Source organism: Sturnira hondurensis, unplaced genomic scaffold (genome assembly GCF_014824575.4).
Source record: "Sturnira hondurensis isolate 20B ecotype Veracruz unplaced genomic scaffold, ASM1482457v3 Scaffold0002039, whole genome shotgun sequence".
Taxonomy (NCBI): Eukaryota; Metazoa; Chordata; class Mammalia; order Chiroptera; family Phyllostomidae; genus Sturnira; species Sturnira hondurensis.
This window is the reverse complement of record NW_028074670.1, coordinates 2,536,020-2,554,449: the sequence shown is the minus strand read 5'-3', so window position 1 is coordinate 2,554,449 and position 18,430 is coordinate 2,536,020. Positions and strand designations below refer to the sequence as shown.

The 18,430-nt window shown below is 54.4% G+C and overlaps 2 protein-coding genes across 2 annotated transcripts in view; one reads left to right on the top strand and one right to left on the bottom strand.

Annotated features, from left to right (window-relative positions):
* CAPG (capping actin protein, gelsolin like) overlaps positions 1–704 on the bottom strand; it is a 36,137-nt gene extending 35,433 nt beyond the window's left edge. The window contains exon 1 of the mRNA XM_037039407.1: positions 612–704. Within this exon, the coding sequence (XP_036895302.1) occupies positions 612–689 (78 nt within the window). The 5' untranslated portion in view covers positions 690–704. The remainder of the gene's footprint in view (positions 1–611) is intronic.
* Positions 705–1,316: 612 nt separating this feature from the next.
* On the top strand, positions 1,317–16,903 carry SH2D6 (SH2 domain containing 6). Its single transcript, XM_037039758.1, has 15 exons — positions 1,317–1,320; positions 1,458–1,597; positions 10,185–10,210; positions 10,597–10,631; positions 11,043–11,113; positions 11,219–11,336; positions 11,926–11,984; positions 12,624–12,684; positions 13,524–13,546; positions 14,010–14,531; positions 14,741–14,771; positions 15,356–15,384; positions 15,646–15,729; positions 15,897–16,055; positions 16,685–16,903. Exons 1-15 carry the CDS (start codon positions 1,317–1,319, stop codon positions 16,799–16,801), a joined length of 1,479 nt encoding a protein of 492 aa, XP_036895653.1. The 3' UTR covers positions 16,802–16,903.
* Positions 16,904–18,430: the final 1,527 nt, after the last annotated feature.

Genomic DNA, 18,430 nt, shown 5'->3' with positions numbered 1-18,430 from the left:
GACCGGAAGATAACGTTCTGCTCGGTGGGAACCCCATCGCCGAGTGGGGACTTCTCTGAAATGGAGAAGCGGGAATCCTCTCCGCTTAAGCCCGGCTCCCGGGCTCTGCACACTCCGTTCCGCCGTGGGGTCGTCGGCGCTAGCCCTCCTCCAGCCTGAGTCCAGCCCTCGCCTGTAGCTGGGGCTGGGAGGAGGAGGAGGAGGGGATGATGGGTGGGGGCTTGGGCCGGGCGCACAGGAGGGTTGCCGAGGGCGCCTCCCTGACCTCTCCTCCAACGCCTGGAGAGAACTCCCTTTGGTGGAGGGAGGAGCATCTCCGACCTGAGGCTCTACTAAGCCTGTTAGGGCCCTTGGGTGGCCGATAGGGCTCCTCGGGAAACCCAGAGGAGGCTTAGTTCCTCCACGTCCTGGGATGTAGGTCCGGGTGTTCGTGCCCAGGTTTCAGCTTTACATGGCAATGCCAGGTAAGGCTGAGGGCACCAGGGCACTCCCATTCAGTATGTTCTCTCCCAGTAGTGCTGGGCTCACACCTCAGGGTCAGGCGCCAGAACCTTTGTTCTAACTTCCGAGGTTACCCAAGGATTCTCTGTGGCACTGCAGAAAGGACTTACCAAACCCTTCAGTGCAAGCCGGGAATTCAGGGGTCCAGCCTGTTCGGTGGGATGAGCTGTGCTGAGGCCCCACTTCATTCACCCTCCGGGCCCAGGGCGTTCTCTCCAGAGGCTTCTCAGCTGATTTCTGGCTCCCAAGTGGGGATTCAGGTTACACCTGTATCGGGAGCAGTGACACCACAGTGACCAGCAACACATTGGACTGTGTCTCCAACCTCATTTTCAGCTTTTACACTTTCTGATCTGGTCATACACTGTTACGTCCCTGACCTTCAGGGTTGATAGGAAAAGAGGCCCAGTATAGCTAGGACCCTCTAATGTCAGTGAGATTTTAGTCTTCTGTAGTTAGTTCAAGACCAGCTACTTCCTGGAAATACTCAATAAGTTGGAAACAACTCCAGAGAGGATGTGCCGATTGCTCCGCTTCCGTTGCTAGCAGGAGTTGGGGGTCATAATAACTGGTCAGGTGGTCTCTAAGCATGCTCAGTTTTGTCTGGGAAGTTCTCAGAGGCTTGGTTTTCCAAACATTTCTGTTAAGACAACCAGCCTTTTGTTCAGTAGCCTCTTTGGCCTTAGACACAAAAGATAGGTACCATAGAAACTTGGAGACTTGCACTGCCCCAGTTCCTGGGCTCGTTAATAGGAACCTGTTCTCTCCTTCCACGGTGAGCTTCTGCATTCCAGAGCATAGCACACGACTTTTGAATGAGTAAGAGCCTGTGTTACTTGCCTGTGATGTGCCAGAACCATTTAATGCCCATCTCTGCTTCCTGAATTGACAGTGAGCAGGGTGCAGTTAAAGTCACAGGGCAGTGTTGATAGGTCATTACAGGGAATGTGGCTGAGGGTACAGTGTACTAAAAGTTGGATTCTTTCCCCTTCAGAATTTTGGGGGCCACGCAGGAACATACTCTGCACATGGAAATGCCTGCACCTACACTGGCTACACTTCCTGGTGCAACTACAGGATTCCCACTGTAGCAGAGGTGTCTTTAGCACATGAATGTTTTCAATAAAAGTTTGTTAGAACTGGCATTTAAAGATGGGGGGGGAAGCGGAGGATGGTCGAGGGGGATTAAATGGTAATGGAGAGACTCGATTGGGGTGATGAACACAACACTGTGTACAGATGATGTATTGTAGGGTTGTGCACCTGAGACCTGTGTACTTTTGTTGATTGTGTCACCGCAGTAAATTCAATGAAAAGGAAAAAAACCTAGCTTTTAAAAATCAAACAAAAGTCATAGTTTTAATAACACCTTTCATGTACAGTGGAATTATGGTTGACTTTTTGCCTTAATATTGTTTGTACATGTATTTTAAGTCTTTCATGTATATAGGAGGACCTCACAGATTTCGAGGCAAGGTCTTCGTATCAATAACAGATAATAAAGCTTGTGTTGGAGGTCCTGCAGGCCACGCCCCTCCCTGTCAACCAGTGCCAGAGGTGAGGGGCGGCCGCCCTGCTTCTTGTCACCACCAGGGGTCACCCTTTCCCCTTGGAACCACTGCTCAGGCCCCTATACGGCCTGGGACTAGGGTGAAGGACTGAGGGCTTTGGTCCTGTCTGTGTGCATAATTAGATAGCCTTGGCTGGAGGTCTAGCATCCACCTCCGCTTTAGTCTCAGCTTTCTTTGGTAAAGGTGGGGAGGGTGATCTCCGGGCCGTCCACACCCATCAAGGAAGGATGTGGGGATGGAGGCACATCCTGGAACATCTCTGTCTTGTCTTTCCTAAGGCTAAGGTAGGAGGCCAGGCCAGGCTGGTTTTCTGGTCTCTCTAGGCTCACCAGTCTTAAGAGAAAGGAACTAGGGTGCCGCGGGAATAGGAGAAGCCTGGCACCCAGGCTCTGGAAGAAGGAAGCCTAAGCAGGGCCACATTACAACAGGCCAGGGAGTTGGTGGTGGGGGGGGGGAATCTGGGGAGGAGGAATACAGCTCCCCCCCCCCTGCCCCCACACTCTGGAAGGTAAATAAAGAAAAGGACCCTGTAGGGTGTTGTCCAGATCTAAGTTACCCAGAGAGGAGTCCTTGGTAATTTGTATGCATTTAGAGGAGGGGGTATTTGTAGGTAACAGGGAGGAAAAGGGTCTCAGGACTCTGCTCAGTCTAGGGCTGGTGGCCAATGGACAAGAAAGGAGAAAGCCATGGGTCTTTCAGAAGACAGAAACCAAGGATGTTTGCAGAGAGGAGGGCTTTGAGTAAGATTTGAATCCACAGCTACAACAAATATTTTCTGAGAGCCTGCTGTGCCATACTGTGGGCTGGGCTCTTGGAATTTGGGGGTGAACCAAACAGACACAGTGGCAACCCATTTAGAGGGTTTACAGTTGAGTACGAGTCTATAGACTAGCTCTGAAATAAACCTGAAATTTGACTATGGTGGGAGCCCCAAGAGTGTGGGGGACAGGCTGCCCTGGTTTGGGATCCTCAGCTTAAGCGGTGGACTGAAGGAAGAGGGCCAGAGTGAATCAGCAGAAGAATGGCAGGTGCACAGCCCTCAGAGAAGAAGAAGCCTGGCAGTGGCTGGGTGCCTCCATCAGTTGGAGCGTCATCCTGTGCACCAAAAAGGTTGCGGTTCTGATCCCCAGCGGGGGGTGCCTATGGGAGGCAACCAATGAATATTTCTCTCCTACATCGATGCTTCTCTCTCTTCCTCTCCTTTCCTCTCTAAGATCAATAATTTTTTTTTAAAGGGCAGAGGGGGCCCTGGCTGGTGTGGCTTAGTGGATTGAGCCCTGGCCTGTGAACCAAAGAGCTGCCAGTTCAGTTCCCAGTCAGGGCACATGCCTGGGGTTGTGAGCCAAGTAGTGCCCCCCAGTGGGGGGCGCTTGAGAGGCAACCACACATTGATGTTTCTCTCCCTCTTCCTTTGCCTTCCCCTCTATCTAAAAATAAATAAATAAATAAATAATTTTTTTAAAAAAAGGATGGAGGGGAATAAAGAGGGAAATGGGACAACTATAATAGCATAATCAATACAATATATTTTTTTTTTAAAAAAGAAGGAGCCTGTTTGAGGTTAGAAGGGGATGAAAGAACCGTGTAGCATTATGTGTTTGCATCTTTCCTGGGCTTTCCAAATACCAGGACACGTCTGGACTCTTCCCTGGATAGACTCTGGGCAGTGGGCTAGTCGATCAAGTTTAAAAACAAAGGAGCTACAGTGATCTGCATAATAAGGAGCTGAAGTGGAGGGGAGAGGGCCCAGGTCTGGGGGAAGGAGAGTGTGCTTGAACCACCTGTGGAGAGGACATTGCCAGGTGCAGAGATAAGAGTGGATTTGGGAGGGGTAGTCAAAGGTTTTTGAAGTATAACATACATATAGTAGAGTCCTTTTTCAATTTATTTTTTATACCGTGTTTTGCTATACATTAAGAGGACCCTCCTTTAAAGATCTAAATTCTTCCAACTGAAATTTCCATAAGTCAATAGGGTGCAGAATGGGCCACCTGGGGCTCCAGTTGTGGAACCACGGAGAGAAGGTGGGTGTTAGTGAGGCCATGGGAAAAGGGGAGATGCTGGGGCGAGAGAAGTAGGTAGTGGCGTGAGCTTACGAGGCAACAAGAAGCATTTGGTGTTCATGCAATCAGTCATGAGCATTCACTCAAAGACTTTAGGCAGAGCCATCACAGGACAGTCTGCTGGAGCAAAAGTTCCGGAACAGGGGAGGGCAGGGGGTGTGAAACAAAGGCGCACTGCCCTGGCAGGGGCCGAGGCAAGCAGGGCAATGCCAGCTTCTGCACCTCACCCTGGAGGCCAGGGAAAGCCAACCTGGACTTTCGGCCCAGCCCTAACCCTTGGAATCTATTGAAAGCTAGTGTACTGCTTTCCAGAAAAACAAAGGCAAACTATACACCAACTTTTGTATCCACATTCAGGAGAGATAGAGGGAGGGTTGGTTACAAATTTCTGAAGGTGCAGTGAAAAAAAAAATCATGTACCAAGGAGGAACAAGAGCCAGAGACCCATTTTAGGAAGCTTGTATGGGCCTCTGTCCATGTGTCCTTTAGTCCTTCATCTCGCATTACACCTGCCACCTGAGGAAGATGACTGGGCAGGCCTAGGAGGACAGTGGGCTGCAGAGGAAGAGGGGTCTGCCAGCTCGTGCTAAACCAGCCCTGACAGTCCCCTTCATTCCTCTTCTCTCCCTATCGCCAACCACCTTCTTCAGGACTGTTCCAGACATTAACTAACCCAACCACAGACAGTTCAACTGGAGCTTGACCTGCTCAGATGAAAATATCCTGAGGGCCGCATTCTCCCTTACACCCCACAGGACCTAGTTCTCCACCCCAGGCTTCCCCTCCACATCCCTTCCTGTTCAGGCCTGTGCCATGCTTGTCCCTATTTCTACCCACCCCCTTCCACTCGCTCCTCTGATTCCAACTGCCCCAGGAGAAAAATCTTCGCATTCTCAGCACCCTTCCCTCTACTTCCCTGGCCATGGGAAACCTGGCTGTCCTGTGGTGGCCTCCCATTCCCAGGCCCTGCCCTTGCCCTGACCTCCCACTGTGAGGGTCCCACCTACCGCTAGGACATTTTTCTCCCAGCACTTCCTCCTGTTTGAAACCTGTATGGATTGCCCTGGCTGGTGTGGCTCAGTTGGTAATGGAAAGGTTGTGGGCTGGATTCCTGGTCAGGGTCCATACCTAGGTTGCAGGTCTGGGCACATAGGGGGAGCAAACAGTCAATGCTTTTCTCTCATGTTGACGTTTCTCTCTCTCCCTACCTCTCTCTCTAAAAGCAATGAAAAAATAGCCTCGGGTGAGGGTAAAAATAAATAACTAAAGATATCTGTACTGACTGATATTTTTAATTATAAAAATAGTTGTTTACCATAACAGACATCTCAAGAGTATAGAAATATAAAGCTATGGCACAGTCCTGCCTGGTCCCACGTTCCTGGGAGATGCGTACACTTGGCTGCAGGGTTTACACTCTTGGCCTCTACGGGGTGATCTCAGTGATGCGCCAGTTTCCTCTCTTCAGGCTAACAAATAATTAGTTAAAAGGATTCCGTAGCTCACAGCCTTCCCAGCAGGGCTACAGAACCAGCCAAGGACATGTCCCCAGGGTTATAGCCAAGCTGGCCTGGTGGAGGCACCCTGAGCACAAACACCACCGTTTGCAGCACAACTGACTCAGACCCCAGGTTGTACCACTAGGGTCTCCATCTCTTCCCAGGGTGTAGTCCTCTTGGTGCCTACTTTACACTCAAAGGCTAGCATGAGGACATTTGATTGGCAGAATGCCCGCACCCCAGCTGCAAGGGAGTCTGGGAAGGCCTCATCTGACTTATGTGAAAGGAAGCAATATTCTTGATGGAGAATGTCCCAGAGGTAGGAAATGCAGGAAGGCAGATGTCCCCGTCAGTTCTCTGGGAGTCCAGCCACCTCCATTTCAGCAGGTCCTGCTCTACGAACCACACCCCTCACACCTGAAACCTCAAGCTACAGCCTGTTTACCTGTCCTTCAGGTTCTCGGAAACCACCAGTCCTCACAGTGCTCCCCACTGCGCTCTGCCAGGGGTCCCAGCTAGATGCCACCACCTTCTCTGTCTGCCGACAGCTGCTGCAGCCATGGCACCACCACTCCGGAAGACCTAGTATCCACTGTGTGCACACTGTGTGTTTCACATGTCGTCATGTCATGTGACCCTGGCAGGAGTCCCACCCCCGGCCCCCGCCTGGAGGAATGCCATATTAATGCCCCCATTTACACACAAGGAGATGGGAGCCCAGAGATCCTGAGCCTGTCCTTGGGTTTGCCCCTCCCTCACTCATAGTGGTCCCTTGTGAGCAGGGTCTGTGTCATGTTCCTTCTCTGCTGGGGATCTTTGCTTCCCAATGAGCTACAAGCTGCACCTCAAAGTGATCCTCAAAGTGTCCCAGCAGTCGAGCCTTCTCAGGCTCCCGCAAGAACAGCCTTTCTCAAACTTGACTGATCACAAGATTGATCTAGGTTGCTTGTTAGGCATAATATAGATTCCTAATTATCTCCTGGAGCATCTGCTCTTACGATTTCAGGAAGGTCGGGAATCTAGGGCATTTGACAAGTCCTCTAGGGACTCTTATGACCACACAGACCAGGAGATACTTCTCCAGGTAGCTGTTTGTTTCCTCAAGGTGGACTGAGACCGCCCTGGGCCTGTAAATTATGAGCTGCTCTCAACGGAGATCAGAACCTGAACAATAAACAGGGAGAATCACTTTGTGCTTTGGAAGGACCATAACACAGGCAGTCATGTGCTGACAGACAGAGGGGCCCTGACACCTTCAAAATATGTTTCCAGAAATTCTCCTTCTAGTAAACCCGTCCCAGGGGAGTAGCCATGGTTGTGCACAAAGCACTCCTGTGCCAAAGATGGACAACGATTTAATATTAGTGTGGCTCCAGCCAACTGAGCCACACTAGCCAGGGCAATCAATGTGTATTTCAAGAGACTTTACATACCACCCCGCTACAAGCACCAAACCCAGGGGGTGGGTTTCCCAATCCACACTGCCTTCACCTCAACCACACCCTCCCTCCATGCAGGGCTTTGCATAGGCAAATGTCACACTAATATTGGAGCCATACTAATATTAAAGATGTTTAATAAATACCTACTGAATGAACACATACATCCGTCAGAAAAAAGAAGCTTTCAAATTAAATAGGACTGCACGTCTCTAAGCTTTTCACTAACCTCCATTTTCTTGGTCACTGATCACGACTCACCAGCAATTACGGCAGTCATGAAGGATTTAAGGAGAGTGTCTGCAAGGACAATTTCCTGTTTTTAATTGGACCTGCCCATTAATGTCATGTCTTGTGAGAATTGGGAAAGGGCTGGTCTGGCTGATCCCAGACCAGGACATTGGGCTCGGACAATGAGGATGTCCACATGGGCCTGTGTGACTAACAGGGCACAGTCCTGCAGGCCTGGCTGGGGGGACAGAGCCAGGAGGCAGGCCTCCTTCCTTTTTCTTCTCCCCATCTGCCAAGGCCAATGACTGCCCCGAGTTGAGATGGCATGGATTCCACCCTCTGCCTGAGGTCCTTTGGCTCACCCAGGCCCTGACATTTGCCTATGCAAAGCCCTGCATGGAGGGTGTGGTGGAGTTGAAGGCAGTGTGTGTGTGTGGGGCGTGCCAGGGAGGAGACCCCCATCTCTGACTCCAGGCCTGGACTGTCTCTTTGTTTTTTGTTTTCTCACGTTTCCACTGCACCAAACAGGCTCCCTGTTATGCCACCCCAGTGACTCTTCATGGCTTCTTAAGTGCCTTTCACCTCTAGGTCTCAGGAATCACCTGACTCAGGTGGTTCCTCTCTGAAGGCTGCGGCAGTTCCTGCCCCGGTGCTCTCTCTGCATAGTCCCCCAGCACCGCGGCCTCCAAAGACACAAGCACATGGCCTTCAGTTCCCCTTCGTGCCAACAGGCAGGACCTCAGCAAAGGAATAAACACAGGAAAGTTACAGTGCCCTACGTCATGAAGGCCTTACATTCATGATCCCAGGCTGTGTTTCCCCATTCCCTAGTTTCAACAGGATCAGACACAGAGTGCCAGCCCTTCTTTTTCCTCCAACTCTTCCCAGAAGTCAAAGTTCCTAAACTCACTCAGGTAGCAGAACGCTGGAAGTCACGGGCTCATTAGGGAAGTCGGCGAGTACCATGTGTCCAAGTTCATCACAGGAAAGTGGGGTCAGGACCCAACCCTAGGTGAAGCACAGGGTGGCTCGGGTGTTTGTGTATAGGCTCTGGGCCAGGCAAATTTTGGGTTGAAACTCACCCTCCACACTTACTGATTAAGTCACCTTGGGAAAGTCATTCAACTTCTGAGTCTCTCAGTGCTATGGATTGAATTGTGTTCCTACAAGATTCGTATGTTGGAGCCCTAACCCCCAATGTGATTGCATTTGGAGACAGAACCTTTAGGGAGGTAATTAAGGTTAAATGAGGTCATAAAGATGAGGCCCTGATTTAACAGGACTGGTGTGCTTATACGAGGAATTGACAACAGCCCTGGACAGTGTAGCTCAGTTGGTTGGAGCATTACGGAGTAATGAAAGGTTGCCAGTTCAATCCCCGGTCAGGGCACATACATAGGTTGCCGTTTTGATCCCTGGTTTAGGCACCTACAGGAGGCAACCAATTGATGTTTCTCTCTCACGTTGATGTTCCTCTCTCGCGCTTCTTCTCTCTCTAAAGCTAACGAGAGCTCTGACTGGTGTGGCTTAGTTGGTTGGATGACATCCAGCAAAGTGAAAGGTCGCCGGTTTGGTCTCGGGGTCAGGGCACACGCCTGGATTGTGGGTTCAGTCCCTGGCTGTGGCACGTACGAGAGCCTGATCGATGTTTCTCTCTCACATCGACATTTCTCTGTCTTTTCCTCCCTCCCTCCCACCTCTCTGAAAGAATAAATAAATAAAATCTTTAAAAAATAAAAGTGATGAGAAAAATGTCTTCGGGTAGAGATTAAAGACATTTTTAAAATAAATAAGTAAACGAGTTCATTAATTTAAAACAGAGAAAGTGACACCAGAGATCTCTGTCCACGCAAGCACAGAGGAAAGGTCATGTGAGGACACGGCAAGAAGTTGTCTGCACGCCAGGAAGAGAGCTTTCACTGGAAACCACCCGTGATGACACCTTGATCTTGGACTTGTAGCCTCCAGACCAGAAATTTGTTGTTTAAACCACCCCACCTGTGGTGTTCTGTGATGGCAGCCTGAGCTGACTCACACACTGGGTTGGTTCATCTGAAAAGCAGAGATAAAAACAGTCCTTGCATCCTGAAGCTATTGCGAGAGTCCGTTGAGGAAATACACGTGTGGTGCCTGCTTGTTCAGTTTTCCTACAGCACCTACAGCGCAGTGTCTGGTGTACAGAGGATGTTTAAGAAATACCTACTGAATGAACACATACATTCGTCAGAAAAAGAAGCTTTCAAATTAAATAGGACCGCATGTCTCTAAGCTTTTCACTAACCTCCATTTCCTTGGTCACTGATCACGACTCACCAGCAATGACAGCAGGCATGAAGGATTTAAGGAGAGTGTCTGCAAGGACAATTTCCTGTTTTTAATTGGACCTGCCCATTAATGTCATGTCTTGTGAGAACTGGGAAAGGGACAGTCTGGCTGATCCCAGGTGAGTCTGAGCCTCCAGGAGGAGGGGAGATTGATCAGAGAGCTGTAGGAAGCCGTGGATCCCCTTCTCTCTTTGCAGCCTGGGTGCAGAGGCCAGAGGGGCTGGGGAGCACAGCTGTGGGGGGTGGGGTGGGGGCTGGGCCCTGGGGGTGGCAGTGGGCGAAGTTGGTCTGGGGTTGGAAGCCACAGCACGCCCACCTTCCAGGTGCTTGTGAGATGCAAATAATGGGAACAATAGGGGCTCTGTCCCCAGGCCCTTTGTGGCAGAAGCTAGACTTCAGGAAGGCATAGCTCCTTCACCTTGGCCATGGTAAGACTTGGTTCTGGGGCAGCCCCAGGTGCACAAACTTGCCCTCCCGTGGGGGCCAAGGACTCTGGGCATGGAAAGGTACCCCGCGGTGCCAACCACTCCCTGATCCGCTCCCTGCCTCTTTTCAGGACAAGCGCAGGGGGAGCAAGCCCTGGTGAGTACTCAGCTCCTCGCTTTCCATCTACCCTTCTCTCTTGCCTCCACCTCACCACCCTTTCCTGGACACGGCCACCATTGGAGCGGTGCCTGCTGTGCCTGGGCCTGCCCACCCAGTGGGGCCGTGCCTCCACTGCCCTGTGAGCACTAGGGCTCGCCCACTGCCAGCTGCCCTTGGCCACCGACTCACCCAGCCGGGTACCCAGGGACACTAGCCCCGTCCCGGACTCTTCACTCCTGCTGCCCTGTCCCAGGCTGCTGTCACACAGCTCCAAGGGGCTCCATTCACATGATCATCAGTGTGAATGCCCTAGGATAGTGCGGTGCGTGGCTGACAAAAATTCAAGGGTCACTTGGGCAGAGTTGACTATAGTCTTATTGCAGGTTGGGGCCACCCCTTCCACCCCCCAAATGTGTAGGTAAGTGACACAGTGCGGGGGGGCGGGGGCTGGGAGAACAGGTCCCTTGCAATTTTGAGTCTCCCCTGAGTGGCCTCTTCGCCATCTGTGTCCCTCATAGTCCAGCACTGCTGAGTCACTGGGGCCTCACTGCCATCTGCCTGGGTCAGAACCAGGAGTGCATGGGGTAGGGGACTGGCCTAGGTGCAACAGGCAGCTTGCCGGGAGGCGTTCCACCACTCCTGCGTCACTGGCCCTGCTGCGGTGCTGGAAAGGCCCGTCCTGAGTGGTTCCTTTAAGCCGAATGAAGCATTGAGGCCTGCTGTGGGAGTGCAGATGGTTTATTGTACTGGGGAGAGAGAGTAAGTCCTTGTGCTAGACTGGGGGCGGGCCGGAAGGAGACGAGGCCAGTCTCATCAGTCTCCCTTCCAGACTCTGCAGGGTGGAGAACAGATGTCCCCTGCCCGTCTCCTCTGTCCACCCCCGGGACCTGGAGAAACAGGGTAAGTCCAGCTGCTGAGCCAGGGCTGGGGGGGCGGGGAAAGTGGGGGCCACCACTCTTCCTGCACTTCTTCCATCCTCCCTGGGCTCATTACCCCTTCCCAAAGGCCCAGGAAGAGGAGGAAGAAGAGGAAGATAAATATGAGCTGCCCCCCTGTGAGGCTCTGCTCAGGAAACTAGCCCCTGCCCACCTTCCTGGAGCCGAAGAGGACTCTTTGTACCTGGGTGAGGGCTGGGAAGTGGAGGCAGAAAGTTGGGGTGGTCAGGCAGGGCAGGAGTGTCCCCACGAGGGCAGAGCCTGCAGGCCTGCTCTCTTCTGTGTCTGCAGGGCAGTGAAGGGACGCCTCAGCCGGCAGTTGCTGGGGCCTTTTGACTCAACGGGGACAGAGAGAATGAGAAATGGAGAAAGGAAGGGAGGAGGAGGGGAGAAGGAAGGCGGAAGTTGGGAAAGGGAGAGGAGTCTGGAGGGGTAGTGTAACCAAGGCAACAGTGGGAAAGCTGGAGGCCCAACTCGGTCCCAGGGGCCTGGTGTTCCTTCTCAGAGATCCCAGCAGTCTCAGAGCAAGGGTAGAGGTGCCCAGAGAACCCACTGGCATCCCACCCCCACCCCTGCGGGGCTCTCCAGGCTGGGCCAGTTGGGGGCAGGGAAGCTGGTCTCCTCCAGTTGCCATGGAGACAGGACTGTCAGGAAGCCAGTGAGCTGGGAGGGCAAGGAGGGAGAGAGGAGGAAATGGAGGCTAGGTTCGGGTAGGGAGGAAAATGGGAACCTACTTGGGAGGGACCTAGTGACTCACAATCTTGGGGCCTTTTCCAGATCACTCTGGACCCCTGGGCCCATCCAAGTCACCAGCACTGGAGCCGGAGCCGGAAAAGGTGAACAACCTTTGTACCAGCATCTCCTTCCCTGTCTGCCGCACCCCAGGCTACCGTTTCCCAGTGAATAAATCTAAGAAGCATCTCATTTGCAAGACCCCCACACCTGCATTCAAGAGACCCCTGAAAAATTAGAGGCATCAGAAGCCTGAACCCTGTGAACAGTCACTGCTCCCCTCTGTTTGGCCTGGTCCTCTCACCCTCCCAGTGTGCATCACCCAGGACTCGCCTTCTGGCCAGAGGTGGGAAGGTTGGGGGAAGGAGACAAAACAGGCTCTGTTGCCCATCCAGGGACCGGGGGCCTGAGGACCCGTCCCTGCTGAAGAGGGAAGAAATCCCCACTCAGCCGCCAATCACTGCCAGTTCTCCTCCTTCATGATCCCACTTTGGGCTTTGAAGGCTACTGTTCTCATCATTCACTTTTATTGGAACAAAAAGGAAAACAAGGAGAGACTCACGACAAAGAGCCACAGGATGGAGGCAAAGGGAAGGGCACCCCCTTTGTACAAACACTGGTGTCGCAGTGTTTTTCTAAGTGGCACAGATATGCACTGCCCTACCATCCTTGCCCTCCCCATGCCTGTTTCTCCTTCCTACCCCTTCCCACCCGGTTCTTCCTCACCCTCATTGTGTCCACAGCTGAAGGCAGCACTGAACCTGCAGGCGGCCGTGAACCAGGGACAGCCCTCTGGGAGGCCAGGTAATGGGGATGTCTTCTCTCTCTCCAGGACCTACGCACCTGACTACCCCGAAGAGAGGGGAGTCCGGCCCCACAGGGGTAGAGCCCAGCTGCCTTGCAGTCGGTCTCATGCTGTACCTGGTCACTGCACGCCCCTGGCTCCTCCCTATTTTCACCTGCCCTGCCATCCCCCTAAGGTGGGCAGTTGAGGGGACTGAGACATGAGCTGCTTTGCCTGAGATCACACAGAAGCAGAGTCCGCTGCGGTCTCCCGGTCAGGTGAGGGGCTCACAGGGCACCTGCTCTGCCTGAAGGACCCTCACTATTGAGACACACCTGAATATCACCCCCACCCAGGGGCCCTCTGATTCCATTCATGTCACTATTGCCTCCACCGTCCAGAGACTGTCCTTTAAGGTAAGTGCCTGGAGGCCTATGACACCAGAGCCCTGGATGTCGGACCGGGAGGGACCTTAGCCCACAGGTTTTTGTCTGAAAGGGGCCCCAGGAGGAGCAGCCTCCCCCTGCGCAAGGTCAGACCCCTAACCTAAGGCACATTTGTGTTTTACATGCTCAGTGGTTGGTAAACCTTCATGCCCTTGAGGGGGGTTTGATTTTTGGAACAGCTCAAAGTCATTTGGAGCCGAGCCTGGCAAATCGGTTGGGAGGTCAAGCCAGGCACTGCCTTGGGGTTGTGAAGGAAGATGACAGTGGTGAGGGTGGCTTTCTACCAGGGCTTCGGTGCTGGCTCCAAGGATACCCCTGGATAAGTTCGAAGGACGCTCTGCTCCTCCAGCCTGTGTGACTCAATTCCCTTCTCCCCATGCTTATGACTGACAGTCCTCTCTTCTTCCTCCCAGAGCTGACTGCACCAGCCCCAGTGGTGAGCGGCCCTTCCATCCCCACTTCACACTCTAGGGTTCTGGCTAGGAAGTCGGCAGGGTTGGTGTGGGGTGCTCCCAGGAAGGGAGGACCAGGAAATGTCCTTGAGACTGAGGAAAAAGGCCCTGAGCTGAGTCCCTCCCTGTTGGCCACAAGCCCTGGCAGGGTGTCAGCCTCTCGTCTTGGGGGTGCTGCCCAGAGCTACTGGCCTTGCCCAGAGCTCCTCCTGGCCACCCACAGTCTGAGAGCTGGAGCCTGTGAGCACCTCTGAGAGGGGAGATGCTCGTGGGGTGCTCCCCTTCCAGGCCAAGGAGCAGTTTTAATCATTCCAGTTGGCTCCCAGAAGGAGGTTCACTTGTGAGTGAGGTGCCAGCAGCCTCCCCTACCCCCAGTGATGGCTCTGCCCTCCCTCTCACTCACTTGTCAAACCCTGGGTCCCACATACCCTTCCCTCGCTCCCTTAGGTGCCAGGCTCTGCAAAGGAATCTGAAGAGGACATCTACCTGGAGTGTGAGCCCAGCCCAGGTGAACACTTCCCTCTGCCCCGGATCCATCACACCCTGAGGCCCTCAGCTGCCCACAGCAAGACACGTACTTCTGACTCCATTTTCTTCCCTCCTCTTTTCTCACCACCCCCACCAATACACGTTTGCCTTTGGACACATGCAGAAGCACACATACTTTCTCCTTCCGTTCTGGTTGGCTCCACAGTAGCCACAGGGGTGGGACCCCATAGAGCCAGGGCTGTGGGAGGGGCTGCCTGGCTGTTGCAGCCTGGTTGGAAGTTTCCCAGGAAGCCCAGGCTGCAGGGAAGCAGCGGGGGGTTGCAGCAGGCCTCAGCCCCTCTCTGGCCTGTGAGGCGTCCTTGCCTCACTCCCAGCCCAGCAGGGCCTGCCCTCTGTTTTAGTCCCTGCTTTGCCTCAGACTCTGAGCTCCCAGGGCCCGATGCCCCCAGTCCCTCTGCCAAGGACATCAGTAGTACACAGGTAAGTGCCCCACCAGGTGCTTGTGAGTGTTTGAGTGTGAGTGTGTGTGTGTGTGTGTGTGTGTGTGAGAGAGAGAGAGAGAGAGAGAGAAAGAGAGAGACATGTACACAGGCTTCCGCAGCCCTGACCCTGGGATCTCTGGGTTCACTGGGCCTTTCTTTTTGAAGGAAATAAAGACCCTGACCTCTTCCCCAATTTTCTCCCCACAGGCCCTCCAGAGCTCCCCAGGAAGCCAGGAATGTAAGAGGCTTGTGGTCACGGGAAGTGAGACGGGAGGGAAGGAGACTGGGGGTGGGACTTCAGGCCCAGAGAAGCAGGCCTGCAGGGCCCAGTAGCTTCTGACCAGACCTCCTATGTCCCAGGAAGCTGCAAATGCCACCTCTAAAGGCAAGTAGAGACATCTTCAATACAAACTCTGAGGAGTACTGCCAGCTCCCACCGAGCCACAGTCTTGCGGGTCACAGACATTCCCACAGCCCACTTGCCCCACTTTGCTGAGGGAGTCCCAGCAGCTCCGCCCCCAGTTGAGAACAAGCTTGAGGAGACCCCCTTGGGCATTTTCTAGGGTCTGCATCAAAACAGGAGGCTTCCAGCCTGTACTTCAGGACCACCCCTCACTTGGAGGCCCCATGTGGCCTTGCTGGTGGGTCATACCAGAGCCCAAGACCTAGAGAGGAGGGGTGAAACACCGGGTGGCCTGCTTTGGGTTTCCGCTTTATGCGCACGCCCCTCCAACTTCCCCCACCCCTGCAGCTGGGCCCCAAGCTTCCTTTGTCTAATCCCCTCCCAGCCCCAGCGCTATGATCTGCTTCTTTCCTCTGCAGCTCCCACCAGAAGCACCGCAGCTGCTGAGGTGAGGAGGGGCCGGGAGAGGGCTAGGGGCGGAGGCCTGCCAGGAACGCTCTTGGGCTGGCATCCACCACTGCAACTCGCATCAAACACGTGTGTGCGGCGCCGTGGGTACCAGGCACTGACACATCTTTGTTCAGCTTGCACAGACTCAGTCTGGGGAAGGCAGCTGTGAACACAAATAACTGCACCTGGGGTTCTCCACTCCCCACCCCCTTTGGTTTGCCAGCACACAGTCTCTGAGTGTGTGTGTATGTGTGTGTAGGACGACGGTCTGCTGGGTCAGCCTTGGTACTCAGGGAACTGCGACCGACATGCTGTTGAGAGTGCCCTGCTCCAATGCCAAAAGGTGGGCAACTGCAGAGCCCCTTGGCCTTCTCAGTCACCCCTTCTCATGGGCTGTGGCTGGTTAAACAGATAGGGATGGTGGGGCAAGGTGTGGGGGATGGCCATCGAGGGCCAGGGCTGCAGGTGCACGCACAGAATATGAGGCTGATGGATGCGTCTCCTCCACAGGACGGGGCCTACACCGTGCGCCCCAGCTCAGGCCCTCGTAGCTCCCAGCCCCTCACCCTGGCAGTGCTTCTCCATGGCCGGGTCTTCAACATTCCCATCCGGCGGCTGGATGGTGGGCGCCACTATGCTCTGGGCCGGGAGGGCAGGCACCATGAAGAGGTGGGTTTTGGACGAGGTGGAGGACAAAAGGGCAACAGGGACAGAGCAAAGAGGTGCCCTGGGCCTAGCCGGGGGTGTTTGCCTAGGGAAAACCCCACATTCTGTATTTTTCTGGAGTGGGTTTAAATGACAGTGGCCAGTGACAGTTGCCAGAGGTCCACCTTGCACTGGAGAAGGCACTTCCTCCTGCTGTCTCAGCCTGCACAGGGCCTAGGTGGGAGCATTTATTTGTACCTGGAGCGAATGAGCTGGGAGGAGGGCAGGGCCCAGATAGTCCAGACTCTTGTCAGTGCCAGGGCTCAGCTGGCCCCCAGCACTCGCTGGGCTGCACACTAGCGCTCGGCTCCGTGTGCTGGGGGACAGGCGTGGAGGCAGGTCCTCAGAGTTATTTCCATCTGGCCTGGGAAACATGAGTTGGCTGACAGCAAGCCCGGGGTGCCGTCACAGGTAAGTTGCACAAGGCCTGGAGTTGGGTAGCACAGTGCCAGTGGAGCCTCGTGACACAAACAGGAGGGAAAATATTTACAAAGTGTCAACAAGCCCTCTTGCCAGAGGCCATCAGTTCCTTCAGGAAGTTTTTCCCAGCACCAGGCCCCAGGGACTCACCAATGCCTCACCTCTCTGTCCAGCACTTCTCCTCTGTGGCTGCCATGGTCCAGCACTACGTGCATCACCCCTTGCCTCTTGTGGACAGACACAGTGGCAGCCGGCAACTCACCTGCCTGCTCTTCCCCACCAAGCCCTGATGCGCACCAGCAGATGTCCACACCCACCTCTGACCCCATGGGTTCCTCCTGCCCCATCCACCTGTCCTCCCTGGGCCGTGTCCCTTCTCCTCTCCCAGGTCTCCGCCCTTCCAGGCCCTCCTTGTCTGCTGTCCCAGTTCCTGCAGGCCCTGATGAGAGGCACCGGTGAAGGTTGCCCAGAGACCCCATGCCATGCTCACCCAGAGCCTAGCCCTGTGCTCCCTGCTGCCTTTCCAAGGCTGGGCTGTAAGGGTCAGGCAGGGCCCCCATTCCCAGCCCTTGGGGACCAGCTGTGCCCACCCCGTTGCTAAGGCTTCCCAAGCAGCTCTGGATGAAGGCCTCCTCAGGGGAAACTGAGCCTCATGGGCACTGCTGGGACACAAAAAGAATCCTCTCACATCCTTTTAGAAGGCTTAGTGCAGGGCTGGCATCTTGGAGGGACTTCGTTGCCCTGCACGTATTTTGCTTTCAATAAATACTTGTTGGATAAATTCTTGAATTTGCTGAGCAAAGCAGAGGTGGCTTCCATGAGGTTCCAAGGTTCTCAAGTGTCCCAGGGCACAGTCTAGTGCTGGGAGTGCCAACAGCGGTGGCCAGGCCAGGGCAATAGGGCCTCCCCGTTTCTGCCCACTGACTGGGGCGTTTGCCCTTACATGGCCTATGCTGAGGACCATCTCCAGGGTGGCTGGTTCTGGTTTTGCTTTGTTTGCCGGTGGTCAGAGAGGATTAGGGAGGGAGGCTCAGTGTGTATTTGCCACTCCTTAAATGGTGAGAATGGAGTGAAGAACAGGCAGACCCCAGGAAACCCCTGAATACTGGGCTCGCTAGTCGTAGAGTACTGAGAGTGGCCCAGTGGCGGCGCTCCGAGAGCAGGAGAGGCCACCCGAGCAGCGCTGGCGACAGGCCGCAGGCCTCGAGGCCCAACGCGCTCCAAGGCTCCCGAGTTGAGAGATGAGCGGCGGGGCGGGGAGAGGCAGGGCGGGGGGAGGGTGGAGGGTCCGGGCCTGGCACGGCGCCCAGAACACTGGGTTCCGGAAGCGCCACGTGACTGTGACTCCGCAGAAACAAAGGGCGGCTCTGCGGCGCCTGGCGCACAGGCAGGCACTCAAGGCCTACACTCCTATCCACTTTGGCCCCAGGCCATACCTCCGGACGGACCCTGGGCTCTGGACAGGCGGGAGGCGCGGGATCCCAGGGATCCGAGGGGAGACCGGGAGAGATGGCGGAGGACACTGGAATGCGAGTGCGAGGCTGGGAGCGATCTTGGTCAGGGCCTGCCCATGGGGCGTTGAAGGTTGCTGCCGTCATTGCCGCTCTTGTAAATTACTTTGGGCCTGGATTTCCGTTACAGAGGTGAAGATAGATAAGCGTCCCCACCCAATTGTTCCGGGGTCAGGAAGCTTAAGTGAGGCTTTCCTCATAAAACGACCAGGATTGTGCCTCGCCTAATGCGCAGTACTCTGGCTCCTCTCACCCAAATAAGCACTTTCCAGTCGCAGCAGGGGGTAGTTTTCCGCCAGGACACCAGGAAGAGGATCAGGACAGAGCTGCTGGCACAGGGCTGAGGAGGGTGAGCCCTGCTGTATACGTTTGTGGGGAGCAGATTAGCAGCTAGGGCCTGTAGCAGAA

Excerpts from the sequence above, each read along its gene's own strand:
- SH2D6 (XM_037039758.1), top strand. Across the intron at positions 11,985-12,623 it reads TGGAGCCGGAGCCGGAAAAG|CTGAAGGCAGCACTGAACCT; the intron begins GTGAACAACCTT and ends TTGTGTCCACAG. Across the intron at positions 13,547-14,009 it reads TGACTGCACCAGCCCCAGTG|GTGCCAGGCTCTGCAAAGGA; the intron begins GTGAGCGGCCCT and ends TCGCTCCCTTAG.